Genomic DNA, 21,611 nt, shown 5'->3' with positions numbered 1-21,611 from the left:
AAATTCTATAGGGCCCAATGTGAGGATGTTGGAACTGCCCCACGGTGCAGCCAGGGGCAACTGGTGCTCAGACCCATTTTGTTCCAGCCTAATATCAGACCCTCAAAAGCTCTTCTATGTAGACATCATGTTTGGAGATGCTTTTTTAACATTGAGAGTCTCACTGTTACGGCACATATTGCTGTCTGGATTTTGTGTGTAGCCCCCATGCCTAATCTAGTACTACGAAGATTGTTATCAATGCCATATCCATATGGCTTTGAGGTCCCATCTGTATGCCCAAAGACTTCAGTTTTACCTCAGAGGTTCCTCTATTTGTTCTTGGAGTCCCTACCTTGTGCTCAAATACAAGTCTTCTCATGTTCTTCCCCTTGCCCCCTCGACGAGGTCCATCACCTTTGCCACTGTAGGCATAGTGAGAATGAGGCTCTGTTCTGAATGGTTGTTGGATATGCACACTCTAGGGACAGAGCCCCAGAGAGCAGTTTCCAGGCTCTCGGCCTCACGTGGAAAGGTGCTGGCTGGGGTAGTAGATGGTCATCAGCTGTGACTAGTTGGCCGTCAGCTGTTACCAGTTAGCCATTAGCCTCTGATATAACTGCGGTGACTGCGTTGGTTGGTTGGTTGGTTGGTTGGTTGGTTGGTTGGTTGGTTGGTTGGCAGAAAAGTGGATGGCGATTACAGTTAGCAAGTGAGGCTGGTTGGCAGAGAAGCAGGCGGCAGGTTGCAGATCCTGTGGCTCCTGCTTCCTGTGTCTCCAACCCAGCCGCCATTGAGAATACAGTGGTGTGACTCCCCTATCTGTGGCTCCATTGGGCTTCCTTTTTGGCCTCACCATGTCCTGCGTTCTGATGTGGGGAGTGGGACCAGAGACCCCGCATGACGCCCACATGACACACACACAATTCCAGAGTGCACTGAGCTATCAGGGGGCAAGGGATGAAGAAGGACTTTCCCAATTCATTGGCAGGTGTTGACACTGGATGTCACAGCAGCACCATCTACCTCTAACGTCTTTCCTGAACACATCGTCTGTAATTTCAGGCCCTAAACACTTTCTTCATCAGACCTCAAAACAAGTCCCTCTGGCTTTGTAAGGGTTGGTGTTGAGAAATAGTAACTATACCTCTGTCACATTGTTCTTGTGTTGTTTTTGTCCACCCGACTTCCCAGCATCTGAATAAAACTATGTCTTTCACCATCATAACACAAAACCTCCCATGCTTCTCAGTTCATTATAAAAGTACCTGGAGGGACATCAGCTGACCTGCCCTGTAAACAGCTGTCCCTGAAGCCCAGTGTGATGCATCTTGATGCAAACCAAGAAGGAAAGACAGAGCTGTGGCAGGAATACTAGTCTAGTGCTAGACTAGTTACAGTATTTGAAATAAATTTAAAAAATAATTCCTTCCAACTCTCAAATTCTGGGATTCTATGTTCTGTATTATTTTCAATTTCTGAGGTCCAATGATTTTTATCTCAGCTGGTCTAAATGCCTTAAAAATATTAAGCAAGCAGACAGCTGTGTTCGCTCCTCTCCAATAGCTACAGCTGTTCTCCTGACAAGCTTATTCTTGGGTGCGATAAAAATGATAATTGTGGCTATTATTATTTTCAGTTATGAAGGCTTTTAATGCCCAATCTAGGAACTCAGAAACTGAGAAACTGTTCCAACGGGGTATTACTTACACAGGGCAGTTTTTGTCCTTCAATTGGCAGTAAACTGCTGAGCTCAGACCGTTGGGCAATGTGAAACTCCTTTGGGGATTTGAGGGCAGGTGTAATCACGTTTCCAACTTGCTTCATTTCACTGCTTGAGTTGTCAGATTCCGCTTAATGAAATAGCTGTGTTCCTGAAAAGTTGGCTGTAGAACAAATTCTGTTAAATACATCATACTTCCTCATTGATCTTCATTTTTAAATTAAAGATGTATTCCCCTGAGGAAATAATTGGCCCCAAGACTAAATATAAATTATATGAAACACTCATAAACATTTTAAAATTACACATTTAAAGAAAGTCTGTTCTGTTAGAACACTAATGGTGGTGATATATTTTAACATCGGGAAATACAAATATTATGCTAAGAACAATTACCAGAAGTGGCGCTGTCATGGAAACAGAGCCACATGAGGATTAGGTGAGCAGCTTGGGGTCCCTGATTTTTTTTTTTTTTTCTGATGGAGTAGTTCTGAGTCTATCGGTCAGTTGGTCTATTAATCAGAAATTGATAAATTGCAAATTTTGTAAACTCTTTTCCTAGGTGTCTTGAGATCCAGGATGTCCAAGGCTTGGTCCCTGCTGTCAAAGAGGTTTGACTGCATTACAGGATAAGACCAGTGAATATAGCAAAAGACAACCATCGGGAAATATTATTATAGTTATGGGAGCCATGGATTGGACATCAAGAAACCTGGTGTGCTCCGGCACTAACTAGACATGGACTACTTTAAACTGCAGCTTCCTACATGACAAATAGAGGGATTTAACAAAATCACTAATTTCCAAACTTGACTATATATGATAATTTTCTGGTAAAATTATTAAAACACCTTATTCCAGGATATTCTGATTTAGTAGGTATGGTGGGATATAGAAATCTGAATTTAAACAACTCTTCTAGGGAATTCTACTGAAGTCAGACTGTGTTCTAGCATAGCAACTATGGAATTGATTATATAACCATTAATGGCCCTTTAAGATCCTAATTTTATTTTTATGATTCTAAAGACTAGATGAACTATAGATGAACTAGATGATCTCTATATGCAGGGCAGCCATAGACACTGAAAATTAGGAGGTAGAAGAGAGTGTATTAATTTCCTAGTGTTCCATGACAAAGTAACAAGAACTACATGGCTTAAACAACAGACATGTATTGTGTCACAGTTCTGAAAGCCAGAAGTCCAAAATCAAGTTGTCAGCTGGTCCATGTTCTCTCTGACAACTGTAGGGAAGAATCTTACTTTGTCTCCTGTAGCTTCTGGTGTTTCCTAGCAATCCTTGGCTTTCCTTGGCTTATAAAAGCATCACTGCAGTCACGTGGCCATCTTCTCCCAGTGTGTCTTCTCGTTGTCTTCCCTTTGTACATGTCTATCTACATCCAAATTTTTCCTTTTTATAAAGACACCAATCACATTGAATTAGAGCTCACACTGATATCTCATTTTAATTTGATTACCGTTGTAGAGGCTCTATTTCCAAATGAGGTCACATTCTCAGGTGCTGATGTTAGAGCCTGAGCTTATCTCTTTTTTGGGGGGCGGGGCACAATTCAACCCATTACAGGGAGTTTTCATGAAAGTATTAGAACTTGAAAACTAGGTGGTGTTTGTTTAGGATGACAAAAAGAACATAGCTTTCTAACTGATAAAATCAATCTGTGAAAAACGAATAATCGTTTTTGTTCAAAATGGAAAATAGTATGGCGTAAGAGTTGTAGTATACTGTTGGTGGGACTGCAAATTGGTATACCCACTATGGAAAACAGTATGGAGTTTCTTCAAAAAATTAAAAGTAGAACTATTAGGTTGGTGATTAAAAATAATTGCTAAAACCGCAATTACTAAAGCACCAACCTAATACCATACATCCCAGCAATTCCATTTCTGGGGATCTATCCAAAGAAAATGAAAACACTAATTCAAAAAAATATGCACCCCATGTTCATTGCAACATTATTTACAGTAACTAAGATATGGAAGCAACCTAAGTGTCTAGGTATCCAAATCCTATATATAATATTACTTGGCCATTAAAAAAAGAATTAAATCTTGCCATTTTTGACAATATTTATTGATCTATAGGGCTGTCGTGCGGGAGACCCTGCTCGCTGCGCCATTTGTCGTGCGGGGCGGCCTGTGGGGTCTCTGGTCCCGCTCCCCACATAAGAACGCAGGATACGTTGAGGCCAACAAGGAACACCCACGGAGCCATAGGTAGGGGAGCCATACCACCACGGTCTCACTGGAGGCTGGGCCCACCGGACGCTGACCTGCCGTCCGCTATTCCGCCAACTGACCGACCGGCGACTCTTCTCCACTCTCTCCTCTGTTCCTCTCTCTCGGCTCTCCTCTTCCGCTCTCCTCGGCCCTGCTCTTCCGCTCTCTTCGGCTCTGCTCGGGTCTGCTCGGCTCTGCTCGGCTCCTCGGCAATCCTTCGTAGCCGCAGCAGTTATACCAGCAGCCAATCGGCTAACCGGCCACAGCCGACGGCCAATCAGCCACAGCCGACGGCCATTCACCACCCGAGCCAGTACCCCTTCACGTGAGGCCGAGAGCCTGTAAACTACTCTCTGGGGCTCTGTCCCCACACTCCACCCCTACAGGGTCTCGCCTCACAATCTACGCGACAAGCGTCTTCCACGAGAGTCCCTGTACCATATTAGCCTACTGACACCTACGGACAAAAAGAAACGGTAGTCTTAGGAACCAACAATGGCAAATCCCTTCCATCTGGGAGGATACATGCTAGCTTTTTGTCCTGGGAAAGGAGGGTCGCTGCCACTGGCACCTTTCCTGGTTTGTGGTACCAGACCTTTATGGCAGTACTTGGGGTCCCTTGCATAGTTTCAACATGTAACAGAACAGGGGACCCCATAATAGGCCATAGTGAGAGCACATAGTTTCCTCGCAAAATCATCCTGGTATCGGGACCTCTGTATACTACAGTCACTTGTGGTGGCCACTCAGCCACCACCCCTGGCATCACTTGCAAATCATGAGTCAAACCAGCCCCCCATGGGGCTATCAGACCCAACCACTGACAGTGGGGGTTTTTGACCTGCCAGGGCCAAGTCCACTACATAGTGATATGTCCCCAGGCGGACAGTCAGACGATCCATTAAATCATGTATTGAAGGCACTGCAGCGTGCAAGGGTGGCGTCACCTTATTTAACTCCCTATAGTCCACAGTCATTCGCCAGGTCCCATCTGGCTTCTTGACAGGCCATACTGGGGAGTTAAAGGGACTGTGCGTTGGCCTCACTATATGTGCCTTTTCCAACTCCAATATTGTACGACCAATCTCCTCCTGTCCTCCTGGCAGGCGGTACTGTCGCACTGTAACCACGTGCCAGGGCTGTGGCAACACTTGAGGAGGGTGGTGAGCATGCCTGCGTGTTACCGCTTTCACCACCGGGATCCGGAGACGGAACTCTCCTACCGACGTCTGTAAGCTGAGGCCATGTAGCACGTCCACCCCTAGAATATATTCTGGAACAGGGGAGACATAAACCTTGTAGGTACGAGGAGGAAGCCTTCCTATACCCAGTGGTAAGGAAACGGCTTTCACAGTCACAGTTTTTCCCCCGTAGCCATCAATGCAGACTGCTGGTCCGGGGAACAGTTCTGGGTTCCCGTAAACGAGACTGCAGTCAGCACCAGTGTCAACTAGAGCCAAAACCCCCTGTACATTCGAAGGGGACCAATGTATGGACAGTTCCACGTGGGGCCTCCGGTCCCTGCTCGTCCCCTCTGACTGGGTACCTTGGCCCTAATCAAGCTGAAAGGAGTCGGCCTCAAGTGGCTGCATGAAGTACTGGAGGGACACGGGTCGCGCTTTCCCAGACTCCTCCTTTATGCTTCTCCGGAATTGCTGTTCCGGACGCAACTGTTTCCAAAGTTCCAGCAGGAGTGCATTGGGTTGTTGGTCTATTTTCTTCCTATCGACCCCTGCTGCCACGAGATCACGCCACATCTGTGCGCGTGTTACTCTCTGAGGCCCGCGACCTCGCCCTTTACCTTTGATTTGGGCTTCCAGGTCTCAACTGTGTGGACCTCCTGTCTTAACTTCCTTCGCCTCCAGCTTTCAACATCCCCTAGGGTGGCCATGGCAGTTGTAACTTCATGGATCTGCCGCCCTACATACGGTGTAAGAATAGCAACCAAGGATCCAAAAGCACTCGCAGGTGCAGTATCCAAAACCAGATCTCTCATGCTGGCAGTAAAAAGCTCATCATCTGGGCCCTGCATGTTGAGGTTAAAAATGGCATGTCTCATACCCATTTCACGGATTATTTGCGTAAGTTCTGTATATGACTGCCATTGACTCACAGCTCGCCAGCCTGTTCCCACGCTGTGCGTACCGCAGCAGTGAGCCACGCCATTAGAGAATGGTTGCCCTGGTTGTTGGCCAACCTATGGCAGTTTTGTAACCTTTGTCGCAGGGACAGATGCACTGTCATGAAGGCTAGCTTTTCCATCTCGCCTGGGGAGCAGAGAATGTTGTCTGCTCCCTCATCCCATAAACGTAATAGCCAAGCTGAGACTGGCTCTCCAGGGCACTGTCTGTACCGCCTCCCCAGCTCCTGCAGCTCAGTGGGAGTGTAAGGGGTGTAGGTTGTGAACTCAGTCACAGCTGGGTTGCCGGCAGCAAGGCCCCCGGGGCCCAAAGGTTGCTTATGCTTTACCTTGTGCTTCATGATGGGCCGGGCTTGGGTGTTGGGAGCTACATTGTCTCCACTCGCTTCCTCTGCCTCTGCCTCAGAGTCTCCACCTTGGGGCCCCTGTTCTAATAGGCGGACCCGGGCTTCCAGCGCTTCCAACCGGGACACCTGGTCAGGCACCTGGGCCCTTTCATTAAGTCCATTTTCCGTGTTGAGACTCAAGGCCATGAGGAACATCCAGCCTACGCGGCCGGCTGTAGCCTTCTCCTCCTCCGGCAGCCGCTCAGCCAGAGCCTGCAGGGCCCTCTCCACGTTGGCCGGAGAGCCGTCCATGTCCTCCCACCCCTCCTTGGGGGTCCAACTCTTGAGAACAGTGGCCACCGAACACCATACACTCTGTGGGGGCCACACGTCCTCCTGCCCAGAGTCAGACACCATTCCTACCTGGTCGGAATCTTGCTCACCGTGCCAGGTGTCTGAGTGGGTGGAGGCCTCCTTGTAAGCTATCCACAAGCTTCGGATCCTAAGGCCACAGCAGATCAACAAAAGGAGGACACCGCCTTCTATGTCCAAGAAGGTGGTATGCCAGCTGGAGGCTCCAGTCTCCCAGGCAGACCACGCCTCCCGTTCCCAGTGTCGCTCCTCATGGGCCTCCCGAAGCTGGGCTCTCACACGAACAAACCGCTCCACCATGCTTTGGTAGGTTTTGGCCGGCACCGCACTCTGCTTACGAAGCTGAGCTTTTATACATGTAAACTGCTCCAGTACATTCTGGAGAGTTTCAGCCGACACCATACCCTGCTCGCTGCGCCATTTGTCGTGCGCGGAGGCCTTCTCGCCGCGCCATCTTTCAGGCGGGGCGGCCTGCGGGGTCTCTGGTCCCGCTCCTCACATAAGAACGCAGGATATGGTGAGGCCAACAAGGAACACCCACGGAGCCATAGGTAGGGGAGTCATACCACCACGGTCTCACTGGAGGCTGGGCCCACCGGACGCCGACCTGCCGTCCGCTTTTCCGCCAACTGACCGACCGACGACTCTTCTCCACTCTCTCCTCTGTTCCTCTCTCTTGGCTCTCCTCTTCCGCTCTCCTCGGCCCTCCTCTTCCGCTCTCTTCGGCTCTGCTCGGCTCCTCGGCAATCCTTCGTAGCCGCAGCAGTTATACCAGCGGCCAATCGGCTAACCGGCCACAGCCGATGGCCAATCACCACCCGAGCCAGTACCCCTTCACGTGAGGCCGAGAGCCTGTAAACTACTCTCTGGGGCTCTGTCCCCACAAGGGCATTATGCTAAGTGAAATAAGTTAGACATAGAAGGAAAAAATACCATGTGATCTCACTTATATGTGGAACTAAAAACACAAAACAAATGAACAAAACAGAAACAGACTCATAGACATAAAGGACAAACTGATGGTTGCCAGAGGAGAAAGGAGTGGGGGTAACGGCAAAAAAAGTGAAGAATAGTAAAAGTTACAAATTTCCAGTTATAAAATTGATGTCATAAAGATGTAATGTACAGCATAGGGAATATAGTCAATAATATTGTGATAGCATCTTACAGTGTCAGATGGTTGCAGGACTTACCATGGCGATCACGTCTTTATATATATAAATGTTGAATAACTATGTTGTACACCTGAAACTAATATAATATTGTATATTAACTACATTTTAATAAAAATAAAAAATAAATAAATAGCAATTGCTTTAAAAAAAGAGCTGTGGTAATGGTGGTAGTGATGATAATGATGGTTATAGTGTGTAACACCTGTAAAAACCTTATCACGTGCTTTTTGCTATACCAACTGCATTCCAGGTGCATTCAATTCTCAAAGCAACCCTAGAGGTAGGACATATTACTCTGTGTTGTAGAGATGAAGAAACAGTGGCTCCAGGAGTTAGGAAACTTAACACATCATGAAACTTGAAGGTAGAGGATAGGGTTTATCTGATCCCAAACTTTTGCTTTTTACCATGATGATCGGTTGCCTTCCTCTTGGCACTAATGTGAGATAAACTCGGGTGGGTAGTTTGGGGCTGCTTATGAAGGGCTTTGATAAGGATGTGGAGCTTGTGTTTGATGTTACAGAAAATAGGGAACCATTTTTAGTGTCTGAAGAGGTGTGACATGATAAAGGGGATATTTTAGGAAGACGAGTGTGTCATTTCTATCCAAGGATATGTTTTCTTTAGAAAGAGTTATAAGTGAGAAGCTATTGACCATGAAGAATTCCTTTTCATAGGGTTTTATCAAGTGATTTGCCTTTTCCTTACTGTAGCTCTTAACCAAGAATTTCCTTTAGCACTTTAAAAAGTATGCTCTGTTGATCTTTTTTTTTCCCTCTAATATTCTTTGTAAGAGCTTCATAGGAGTGATAAAGCATTGATCATGTCATAGCCAGAGTACAAACAGTGTTAAAGGAAAACTTTCCTTGAATCATTAACTCTATAAATTCAGATTTCAGTGTAGTATATATTTTTTATTTCTGTTTTGTTTGTTTGTTTGTCATAGTCAGCATCTATAGGAACCTCATTTCTTATGGTTCAAAGTTTAATTTGTTATATATACACTGATTATCTTTCTCTCTGGTTTTGCCATCTATGCTTCTGGTAGAGAAAAAAGTATGTGGGGAGAAGAGTAAAAATAATGGCAATGAAAGCTAAAATATATAAAGCATTTTACTACATACAAATTATTTTTCACATGCCTTACCCAACTGAGTAAGAAAATAAACATATAATAGTTGGTGAGTAACGGAGTCATTATGACATTTCTATAATTCTACATTTGGTTTGCGGAACACATGATAGTAAAATTAAGCCTCATTGGTTTTTGCACATGACCTAAGTGTAAATCCCCTCCCTTTGGTAACACAAATCTGGATCAGTGGAGAACACATACCTTCCCCAAATCTTAAGTTGTCCAACTTCCTTCCAGCCATGAGACTGGCTGAATCACACATACACTAATACACATGTCTGCACAGAAAGCTTGATGAGCTCTTGATTGTGATTACCCTGATATTTGTGAACTTGCACTTCAGTCTATGCCCGTAATCCCCACTACTTCTCCATTTGGATGTCCTTAAGCTCATCCAAGCTGGGTCCCTCTAAAACTTACTGTGGTCACACAAGACCATATTTGAACGGTAGAATTAAAACAGATGCTTGGTCTTTAGTTGGAGAAAAGAACAGAAGAACCAGAGAACCCTGTGTTGTTTTGTTTCCCTGCTTTGATGGTGTGATACACAGCCTTCCAGGAGATCTAAAGTCCTACCAGTCACTGCTCTGACACTGGAGCTCAGTCCAGAAACAGCTGTCCAGAACTAATTTATTTCATAATGCTACGGCACTGTTAATTTATAAATTACACTGGTAATTCAAGCTATTATTAATTTCAGATGGTGTAGGGCAAGCCTAATTAAAATATGACACCAATTGCCACACATATGTACCAAGGACTACCATTTAAAATTAATGGGAATATTAAGTGTGACACTGGTCTCCGAGATGCTTTATGCAGTAATTATAGCATTCTAGCAGGGAAAGATCTGACAAGTGTAGGCTTCAGTCTAGTAACAAATAAACAACAACAAGATAAAAGGAATCACAAATTCTGCATTTAAACCTTTTCTCCTTATTTTCTCCAGCCTTTCTCAAATCAAAGTTAGTACTTTTTCTCCTAAAGATGCTTAGAAAATAGTAACAAAGGCTACTGTGACAATTAGAAAGTTCTTACTGGTTGGGACTAAGAGTTCCTATGGGTTAATGTTGACTGTCCTCTCCATATCCTGAACTTTTTGGCTCTGTTTTCTACTTTATTAACATGTTCCTGGTTTTTCCTGTGAATTTAATAACTCTTGCTTGCTGCTTTAGTAGATACAGGCTCCTCTTTTGCTCTTCTGTAGGTATTAGAGGCAAGAGAGTCTCCACATGTATACTGTAGGCTCCATATGGAGTGAAGATACATGAAGAAATGCTCAGAGTGGGCTTATTACTGGATGGTGGCACAGAGTTATCATGTCCAAGGAGTGGTGGCAGAGTTGGGCAGGTAGTGGCTTTTTTTTTCAAGGTAGTTTTTTCATTATTAGTTGTCATTGCCATCTGTGAGGACAGAGCCAGGAGTTCAATTTCCAGGCTCTCGCCCTCACATGGACAGGTGCTCACTCGAGTAGTAGATGGCCATCAGCTGTGGCTAGTTGGCCATCAGCTGTAACCAGTGAGCCATTGGCCACTAATATAACTGCTGTGGCTACACTAGCAGCAAATGGGGGCTAGCAAGAAGATGGTGGCTGAGCTAGCAAGAGTAGATTGCAGTTAGCACGGCGGATTGCAGCTAGCAAGTGAGGTTGGTTGGCAGAGAGAAGTGGACGGCAGGTTGTGGATCGTGTGGCTCCTGCTTCCTGTGTTTCCAACCCAGCCGCCAGCGAAACTATAGTGGTATGATTCCCCTACCTATGGCTCTGTGGGTGTTCCTTTTTGGCCTCACTATGTCCTGCTTTCTTATGTGAGGAGTGGGAGCTGAGACCCTGCCTGACACCCAGCATGACACCATTACTACTGTTATCTTGACAAAAATGGTGACCTTAACAGTGTCACAGACCAAATACAACTGTAAGTTGTACCACACACATCATTATTTGTATTATATTAGTTTTTTACTGTTGTTATTTTCATGCTTTGAATCAGCAGATACATGTCGTGTTACAGAGAGGTTTTATCACCTGGAGGGAATGTTCTTTGCTTCCCTTTCTACTCATGTGGAGTCTCTCATATTAATATAGCTTCATTCCACCTGAGTCTGTGCCGCCAGGCAGATTACAGGATCACTAACTAAAGCAACAGGTATGCAGCACATGACCATTTTCCAAGTTCTTTCATTATATACATAGTTTTTGTTTTCGTTTTCATTTGTCATCCAAACAAACCTTGAGGTATTAGAATTGTATGTATATTATGTCTGGGGAAATGTCTCTCAGTTGCTTGTGACAGTCTCAACTAATGCCTGTTGCCCCATAATAACACCCCATTTTACTCCTAAAACTATCCCAGCTTATATTATAAAATATATCACCATGCTGGTTACTTCTTTTAACAGAGGAGGGAAGATAATCCTGGGATGGAAGCATAACTTTTTTCTCCATTGTCTTTCTGCAAGGACGCTGGAACTCAGGGCAACTATCAGAGAAAACCATGAAATCCATCTATTAGGCTTTAATGTCACGGTCTTTCTATAATCAAATGCTCATGGCCAGACCTCAGATGGGAAGTCTAGTAGGTAGAGGGTTGTTATTATTCATAATTTTTCAATACAGAAACTCATTCTGAGGAGGATGAAGTGACAGAGTAAGATTTATAGCCACGTCTTCTTGATCTTTATTTTCTGATATGTTTGTGGTTAGAGTTTGGAGTCCCCGTTGCTGGTTTGTCTTCAAGATCTTGTACCTAAGCTCTAGATAATCAAAGTTTAGAAAATTGACTTTTGCTTATCATACTGACTGTCTAACTCTGAAAACAGAAGTTAAAATTTGTTCTATTAGCGTTTCCACTGCTTTTTGTGATGTGTGTGTGTGTGTGTGTGTGTGTGTGTGTGTGTGTGTGTGTGTGTACATGCATATGTGTATAACTACTATTGTGGTATTTTTTAATTAATTCATGGTCTGGGATGCAGTCATTAGCTCCACACTTCAATGTTCAGTCTAAATGACACTGGGGGATCAGAAAGAATTAATATGCGTCTAAGGTGCCTAACTCAGATCCCAGAGCTTGAGTGCTTTGTAAGACCCGGGCTGTGTGAATGTCAAAAGTATTAATCACTTATTGAGGACCAGTAATTCTCTAGGTAGTGTTTAGTCCAAGTAGAAACACAAGCATTTCACCTGGTCCTTGGGGAACTAAGGAAACATTGATAGTGAAACATTGATAGGAAGTGGTAAAAGAGGGGTGTAGGGTGAATCGGCATAGTTCTTAAAAATCTGAACTTAGAAGCGGCACGATTCTCTGCAGACACAGCCATTTTGTACTGTGTTTTCTAAGTTTATACCTCGTTTTTCTTTCCCTCCTACTTCGTCACACCTTCTCCTGCAGCTGTGGGCTTTGTGAGTGAAGATGAATACTTGGAAATCCAGGGCATCACCAGAGAGCAGTCTGGGGACTACGAGTGCAGCGCCTCCAACGATGTGGCTGCACCAGTGGTACGGAGAGTAAAGGTCACCGTGAACTGTAAGTGGTCCCACAAACCCACCGCTCTGTATGTATGTGAGGCAGGCTGGCTGCTGTTGTGGCCGCAACAAAGAGCTGGATTGCAGAGTCAACTGCTGGCTCAGGATGGGAAACAATGTGGTATCATTGTCTACTCGCTGTTTTCAAGAGAAACAATTTCAAACTCTAATTAAAAAAAAAATTATAGCTGAATGTAATTTCATATTATCCCAAACTTGATTTATACATTCCTAGAAGATCATTAAAGGGCATTCAATGTACAATTTATATAAATATGTCTTTACATCCTAATTTTTCTCATACTTTACTCATGATGTCCCCAAGCTTCTCTTTCTTTAGACCAGTGGTCTCCACAATGGGGAGCAAAACTACCATGTGTATCAAGGAAACGTTACAATATCTATTGACAGTATGTTTATTTTACCTCATCCATTTACAATTATATATGTTGACATATGTATGCATTCATATTTTAAATATAAATAAACAGACACATATCTCAAACCCTGATTTTGACTAATAGAAATACAGAATCCAAAGATGTGGAGGACACTGCCCTAGACCACTTGTTCTCTTTTATCAACCGACCACACGCTCTCTGACATTGATCCTACGCAACTTCCCCGCCTCTGTCTCACGCATCCCGTTTTGATTCCTCATTGTGTACACTCAGTTCTCCATGACATTGCAAACGTTTTCTCTGCTGTCTCCATTCCAGGAAGTCTTATGCCAGCATAGAACCCAAGAACTAAACTGGCAAATAGGAATCCTTTTCTCTTCCAAATTTGAGTGGGAGGAGGTAGAGGAAAACTATTGGGTGTTGGTGATTACTCATTCTTTATTTTAATATTTTGGTTTCTATTACAATTAGACCCTAATTAATACAAAACACTTTAAGAGTCTAGAAAATAGGTATAACAATGCTACCTTTTTTTGTACCCTACCATGATTTTTTTAAAGGGACTTAAATGACTTAAATGACAGTTAATAAAGACCAACCTAAAGAGTTAGGAAATATAAGTGAAGAAAAAATATATTTAGAAAAATAAATGAAAGCTGGGGATAAATTGGCACAGGAAATATACACCCCAGGTAGTTAGATGTGGATCCAGAATTTGGTTTTGAGTTGCTAAAGCAAAGAGAGGAAACATCAGTTTTAAGGTTTATGTCTGTAAAATAAAAGCATACTAGTTGCTTGGGCAAAACAGTTCTGTTCCTGGTACTGAAACCTGGGGAGAATTTTATCTTTAGGGTCTTCACAAATAAAGCACTTTGAGATATAATCAATAACATTGCATACAGTATTTCTGCATTTAATAGAATGGCAAGTTTGTTATAGCTGTTTTTCATAATACACGTCACTGCAAACTGTGGGAATTGACGTGGGTTGTTAGGTAAAGACTTCAAATGAATTAAGGCCAAGTATATAGGTCTAGTTTGGTCTGGCTCGATATAGGAATCCATTTTAGAATACCTAAAAGAATGACTGATGCTTCAGGCAATTCTCTGTGAATATTATTTCTTGTAACTGAAGTTTTGATGGGAATTGAATAGTTTGAGGTTATATACTCTAGCAAGAGCCTGGTGTGCAGAAATTCTATCAGGCTGATTAAAGGTGCTGACTGTCAACCCATGGAGTGTAGGGCTGATGAGTTGGCATCACCCTATGAAAGTTAAAACAGGAAATAGGCCTGAATACCTGGGTATTCCACCTCTGTACAGAGGGGAACAGAAGCATGACATGCTAGGAAGACCAAGCTTTTCCTTAGCACAACATTGAATGTTTTCGTTATCTGGCACAATTAGTAATTTGTCAGCTCGCGTAAGCAGAGGTAGACCGAAGCGTAAAAAAGAAAGTCCGTGGGTGAGGCAGCCTGCCTTGCTTCAGAACGCATTTTCAAATGCTACAGGATGTGTTCTCTCTGCAGATCCACCGTATATTTCAGAAGCTAAGGGTACAGGCGTCCCCGTGGGACAAAAGGGGACATTGCAGTGTGAAGCCTCAGCAGTTCCCTCAGCAGAATTCCAGTGGTACAAGGATGACAAAAGGTAAAGTCTCCCTCCCTCCCTCCCCCACCCCCGACCCCCAAAGAAGAAGAAAGCTTTTCCAGATTTTTTTTTTTTTTTCTTTCCCCTTCTTCTGTCTCCAGGTTTTTGATTCCAGATGGTTACGTATGAATTTGTATAAAATCCTCTTCTGAATCCCCACTATCTATGGGGGGAAACAATATACAAACAAGTATTTTCTTAATATTAACGAATTTCAGCTATGTGTTTAATGTTGCCATGCAGAATTAGCACTCGCAACCGAGAGTCCTAAAAGAAAACATTGTTTGTGGTTTTTTTTGTTTGTTTGTTTGTTTTGTTTTTTTAGGAAAGCAAAATCTCACAAGTAAGGCCACCAGGAGCTTTGTATTGTAAGGCTCATGGATTTTTTATTGGCCAGGAAATTAATATGTTCTGCCTGGAACTGTTTTTAACACATTCTCAGGCTTGCATTAAAGCTTAGGAATGCTCAGGGGCGCTGGGAGTGGCTTTTCCTGTAGGTAGTGATCTCAGTTCAGTTGCAGACACTGTCAGGGTTGGTTTATAACAGTCCCTGACCCTACTTAGCCCTCCCTTTGTGCCCAGCTTGTACTGTCACTGTAGGAAAAGAGAGAGGGGACTATTTCTTTCCCTCTCTTGCTGCAGCCACCATTGGGATATTTGTTGTGATTCACTGAAGATTGTCCCTGGGAGGAGTTACCAAGTGGCACGTTAGCACAGGGTTCAGCAGCTTAGTACAGCCAGGCAGCATGATAGTTGCTCTTATCAAATAGCTCTTTTAAGCTGGATGAACAGCAAGTAAATGTGCAAGAACTGTTCATATTCAGAACACTTTCGTAAAAATGGGGAAGGGCTGATACAAAAAAGTCCTGAAGTGTATGTGGGGTGGAGAAGGAGGAGGGAGTAATGGAGGCTGAGAAAGTGAGAAAGAAAAATAACCAAGAAAGGACTGTGAGTAGGAGAGCAGTGTGAGCAATTCAAGGCCAGGAGGGATCCAACTGTAACCCACATGACTTAGCAAATCTTCAATGTGCTGGGGTTTCGTTCTCTATGGGGTCAGTCAGACACCAAAAGATCTTCCAGTCTTTGAGTCTGTCATTAAACTTTGCTTAGAACCAAGTCACTTACTCATACGATTCTTTGTATCTTATAATCCCTTCAAACAGAAGCGGTCCCTTTCATCTTTCAGTACAGAATCTGACAGCTCCCCAGTGAGGTGCACTGTATTCATCTAACCCATTTTATAGATGAAAGAACTGAGGCAAAAATAGGGAAACAAACTCATAGAGATAAGAAATAGTTGGCTCGCCCCCTTTTTCCAAGCATTTGGAATCAAGCAGAAGGGAATAATTGTGTTTTCCCAATAAATAAACATGGTGTTATCTTTCTCAGAAATCCTGCTTCACTTGTCCCACCCTCCATTTCATTAAAAGACCTTTTATATGAAATGCTAATATCGGGGGGGAAAAATAACAAAAAACTTTATGGAGCTTCCGGGTCGGTTCCTGAACCTTTGGGTGTCTAGGTCTTCAAGAAACCTAATCTAATTAGCTGCATCCTGTTTTTCTAATTCTTTATGGAAGGAAAATACAAGCAAAATATGTGGCAAAGAGGATCTTAAAATATGTGGAGGAAAGTAGAGCAAGCCGTAGGCAAAAAAAAAAAAAATCCCAATGGTGAGAAAAAGGAGGCGAGAGCTCTGCTTTGCAAGACTGCTGTGTCATATGAGGGCTGTAGTCTACACCAGTATTTATCCATGAGGAGAAAGCCAGACCGTGTCACCACGGAGGGTTTTCAGAGGCCCCTTGCTCAGGCAGCTTCCATTCTTCCTGATAGGTCAGCCGGTAAAGGAACACGCATGGTCAGGCGAGTTGCGAGTTTTTATTGTAAGAGAGAAAGGTATGTTGGGCTGAGCAAAAGATGGCCACAGCCCAGGCTGAATCTAGAGGAGATCGCAGCCCCAAAGGAGGAGGTGAGGAGAGTTTTATAGGGGCTGTGCGGACAGGGTAGCCTTGGTTGAACAGAAAATGCTGACTGCCTGCAAGCTGTTTTGTGGCATTTTCTGTTATCGCAAGTTTGGCTCTGTCGGCAGGTGCAGGCCAGCAGACATTTTGTTGTTTTCTTGCAGGCCTGGCTCTGTCTGTAAGTCAAGGTCTCTGAGACCTAACATTCAAAGACCTAACATTAAGTCAAGGTCTCTAACATTCAGATACCTAACACTTCCTTTGTCTGAGTTCTCAGGGTGGCTCCTGTTCTCCCTTTTAATTCTGGTCAGTTTTCCACTTGCTGCTCATTTATTTATTTCCAGTGTTCTCCCATTGACTGGAGTTTTCTGTCCTCCTGGTACCCAGCTCAACAAAAACGTTCCTGCCTCTGAGGTCCTTGTCACTGCCAGTCCCTTCTGTGCCTCTAAGGCTTGCATGCGACCTCCTCCAGGCTGGTCTCAGAGGGCATATCACATCTGCCTGGGGGAAGATCGGCTCTAACATAGCTCACATTTCCAGTGAGATGAGTGTACTTCTGAAGCAAATCAAAGGACACTATGTGATGGGGACAGCAGTTTTCTCAAAATTTAGGGTAGAAGTTTCTTTTGACTACATAGTAGCACCACTCAATCGCATGCCACAGCGTGTGTCATCAATCAAAGGGAGCAAAAATGGAATTCTGTAGTTAATAAGGTTTACCCATCCACAAGGGCATAGGCCAATAAAAGCCTACAGGTTCATTAAGACACTGAAGCCTGGCAGCAGTGTGGGATGGGGAAATGTGTGACCACATAGAGAAAAGGCAAGTGTGTCATCCCAGAAGCTGCAAAGTGCTGCAAAGTGCTGCTGGCACTTTCTTTAGCTAAAGGCATTTCAGAGCTGTCAAGCAGGAAGCTGCTTCAAGTAAGTGTCTGTCCCCACTATAGAGTTGAAATCTAATTCACAGCTTGGTTCTGATGTGAAGGCGTCCTCCCCAGCCCCGGAATGGCACCAAAATGGCAAACGGGATCAATATGCTTGAGGAGCTCTCAGAAGCCTCCTGATGGGTGGGCTGTGGCACCTTCTCTGGACAGCACCCCCTAGAGGATCAATGTCTACATAACAAGCTGGAAATGTATCAGTGGTGTCTGGCCACACAGCCGGACACCTCATTTCATTCAGACAGTGCTCACATTTTAATGAAGTTCATGGACTCAGGCCAGTTCACTGCCCCCAGCTTCTGAGAAAGAATGCTTCCCCAAGGAAAATCTGCATAATGAAAAGCAAGGAAACTTCTTCCAACCAACCTTCTGACTTCTCTGGAGACAGATGTTGGGTGAAAACTGAAGCCAGAATCTGGCTTTCTCTTCTGGTCACCGTTGCTATAAGTTTTGGCAGTAGGGAGAGTCATTCTGTATTCCTACAGAGATAACACCTTCAAATAATGACAAAGTGGCTGCCCTCTATGCCAAAAACCTACTGTGACCCAGGGACAGACAGGAGTTCTCAATGTCTAACTCCGTTGAAATATATTATACTGAACATTTTATAGTTTACAAAACATTTTTCTCATCATTATCTTGCTGGGCCTCACTTACTATTTCTGCCTTGAATATTGTCTTTCTTGGTTTGATGACTCGGATACCAGCCATTTGCCCCAACCCATGTCCCCTGAGCCTGTCCCAATACGTGTAAACCTTAGCATTGTTTACCTCTACTCACCCTTCTCCAGCCAGGCCCTAAACCAGCAGCTTAAGTCTGTGACCATGTTCCCTGAGATCCTCCATTCGGAAGGATTTATCTCCCCCACAAGTATTCATTTTTCCCATGGCATAGACTCAGCTTCTGGGCAAAGAAGACAGATTATTTCAGGGAAAGGAAAGAGTTGGCTTAAAGCCCATTCTCTGAAATATGACATTCCAGAGCTTTTAAAAAGAAGAGAGCTGGTCTCATAATTTCTGTGTAGACATGCAATTGTGATAGGAATGGCTGCTAACAACCTCCTGCGATGGAGGATATGGCCCTACCAACCCCTAAAGCAGCTTTCTCCCCACCTTCTCCCTCTACCCAGTAATGGAATCCGTGGTTCTAATAAGTATTTCTAACTGCTTTCCCCACTAGCCGTCTGTAGCATTTCTTTAGTGGCCCCTCCTACCAGTACGAGGCCTGTGGCATAACAAACTGCCATAATGCACTGCTCAGGGTGACTGTCCCGGCTCTGTAGGGTCATATTCTCAGGAATCTATAACCCTTGCTGTGATACTCTGGGCAGGTTACCTCCCCCAAGCCCTTCAGAGTTCCCTGATGTGAAAATGATCTTGTTTCCTATTCATGCCCCAAATAAGGTATTATCTGTAGAATGTCTCAAGTTCTTAAGGAAAATTTTTATTACCCAGGTGTTTGAAAACATTGTTCTTTCAAGACCCTCAGGTGGTTCTTCTCTTTGAAGTTTGAGTTTTTTCATTTTCATGGTTGCCATCATCATCACCATCACCATCACCATCTTCATTACCACCATCATCAACATCAATTAAGTCCACACTTTTGAGCACCTACTTCACGAATAATATTGCTCTGAATGTCACACAGCTGCCACATTATATTTGCTACAGACACCTGCCCTCAGAGATTTTAAATATCTGTATAGTGAGGTGAATATCTGTATAATGTCATTAAGTCTCTCCAGGCACACACATAACAATGGAGAAATAAAATTATATGTGTCATTGTGGGTGAACTTATGTGTAGTGGGTGGGGAGTGGTTATAATGATGACAGAAAGGGGAAATGAGATGATCATTAATTCCAGAGTCCGTCATCTTCATATGAGGAAAAGATAACCATCTTTTTTTTTTTTTTTTCTCCTGTTCTCTCTCTTGTTTACCTCAGACTGGTTGAAGGAAAGAAGGGGGTTAAAGTGGAAAATAGACCTTTCCTCTCAAAACTCATCTTCTTCAATGTCTCTGAACACGACTATGGGAACTACACTTGTGTGGCCTCCAACAAGTTGGGCCACACCAATGCCAGCATCACACTATTTGGTAAGACTGAGCCTTGATCTGGTCAATGAAAGAGGGAAAGGGTCATGGAGAGGAGGGGTCTTGGGAAGGAAGTTCCAGAAGGGAAAGCAGAAGAGAATCAGGAGTTAGGTAGGAGTGAGTGAGAAGAGGAATGAGAGAGGGGAGGGAGACAATAGTACACGTATGAAAGTAGATACTGGGAGTAAGGAAAAAAGTGAAAAATAATGTTCCTGTTTCATTCTATAAAGGGAAAAATCCTGAGACAGGAAGAAACGGATTTTGGGGTGTTGAAGTAACATTTAATTTTTTCTCCTCAATGGTATCTCCTAAACTGACTATGGGGATTATAATTGGATAGAATAGTAAAGAGCCCAAAGAGGAACATTTACTATTTCAATACTTTCTTCAGTGGATTAATGCGAAATATTACCATTTCTGAAACTTTTTCTGGGCGTTGGGACATATGAGAAACTGAATTATAGTTATAAAAATAGAATCATGGACCTTGGGATCCTCAATAATATCAGTTTCAGAGGGAGACTTAACAGAGAAAAATAGGGATTTTCTTAGTGCTACATTTGTGTCAAAAGGTGTTGTCTGGCTGAATTAAGATCTATTTCGTCAACCAAGCCACCATGCTAACAGAAATCACATAGTCATTCATGCATTGATTCATTAAACAACTATTTATTGAAGAACTAATACGTGCCAAGACAAATAGCTGTGCATTCATTATACAACAGCGATGATATTGCTGCCAGAAAAAAGTAAAAGAAGCAAATAAAGCAGCACCCTTATCGACCTGGTTGTCTCCCGGTTCTGTGGGTAGAATAGCTGCACAGAGTGACCCTGGGTGGGCATCTGCAGCATCAGGTCTCTGGTGATGACTTCCCCTCTCAGGAGTTGCAGGGTCTCCCTATTGGCCACAGGGTTAATTTCTGGTTGCTTTTGAGGCAAATCCCTCCATATCTCACCAAGTTCAGCTAGCTTGGGATTTTTCTTTTTCTTTTTTTTTTTTTTCTCAATTTTTTTTTAAATTAAATTTATTAAATCACCACTCCCACCCCCACCCCCAGTCTCCCTTGTAAACAAGCACTCTTGAATGTGGTGAGGAGGGAAAGGTGAGGAATTTAGCAGGTAATTGGCAAGAACATAAATTCCTTTTATTCAGAGAACCCCCAGGTGATCCCACAGCTTTAAGTACCTCACCCTTACTCCCTGGCCCTGCCACATCCCCTCCATGCACAGTGTGTCCAGCTTGCCGCCAGGGCCTGCCCGCCCTACCCCATTGTCCCACCTCTGCTTCCAAATCACATTCCGGCTCCCTTTTACCCAGTGCTTAAAACAAAGCCCAGCTTTATCCAACAGGGCTGAGAAGGGCAAGGCTGCCCTTGATCCCAGAGCTGGGTGCTCAGAATGGATGGAGCTGTGATTAAAGTGATTGATCTGTCTGACATCTCTCACACAGGGATAGTCATAATTAATTGCCCCTCGCATTTGTCAGGCCGTTTTGGCTTTTTGGCAGGTGTCTGTCTACATGAACAGAAGGGCCAGGATAGAAACGAACGTGCCCCTCCTTCCCTTCCCTTGCAAACCTAAGGCTTTCCCTGGTTCTCCCACCCACCTCTCCAAAGCCCTGCTTTCCACCCTCAGTGGATTCCTACAAACAGTCTGCCTCCGCCTTTGACCTCCTCACTTCTGATTTGGATGCATGAAATGATTTTGCAATTGTCTTCATCACTACTGCCCAATGCCCTGGCTTCTTTCCCTTCAGTCATCTTAAGGTGAAGATAGGGATAAAAAGCAAATTTTAAGAGTGAAATAACTGGCATTTGTGCAAGAAATGCAGTGAAGGATGTGTCATAAATCTGCTCTTTTCAGCAGACCTATGGGTGGCAATTAAAATCTCTGCCCCACCCTACCCCACCCTCACCTTTGATCTGTCAGCATTCACCCTATATGGCATTTGGG

At 43.9% G+C, this 21,611-nt stretch overlaps 1 protein-coding gene across 7 annotated transcripts in view; it reads left to right on the top strand.

Moving 5' to 3' along the window:
- The window catches only part of NTM (neurotrimin), a 1,007,340-nt gene that overhangs the window by 970,144 nt on the left and 15,585 nt on the right, over window positions 1-21,611 (top strand). For all 7 annotated transcript variants that reach the window (XM_088800814.1, XM_074321816.2, XM_074321817.2 and 4 more), the window contains 3 exons: window positions 12,477-12,611; window positions 14,540-14,660; window positions 19,510-19,661. In XM_088800814.1, the coding sequence (XP_088656940.1) occupies window positions 12,477-12,611; window positions 14,540-14,660; window positions 19,510-19,661 (408 nt within the window). The remainder of the gene's footprint in view (window positions 1-12,476; window positions 12,612-14,539; window positions 14,661-19,509; window positions 19,662-21,611) is intronic.

Source organism: Rhinolophus sinicus, chromosome 9 (assembly GCF_057876585.1).
Source record: "Rhinolophus sinicus isolate RSI-liver-muscle chromosome 9, RSI-T2T, whole genome shotgun sequence".
Lineage (NCBI taxonomy): Eukaryota > Metazoa > Chordata > Mammalia > Chiroptera > Rhinolophidae > Rhinolophus > Rhinolophus sinicus.
The sequence above is the reverse complement of the archived record's forward strand: the minus strand, read 5'-3'. Positions and strand labels throughout refer to the sequence as shown.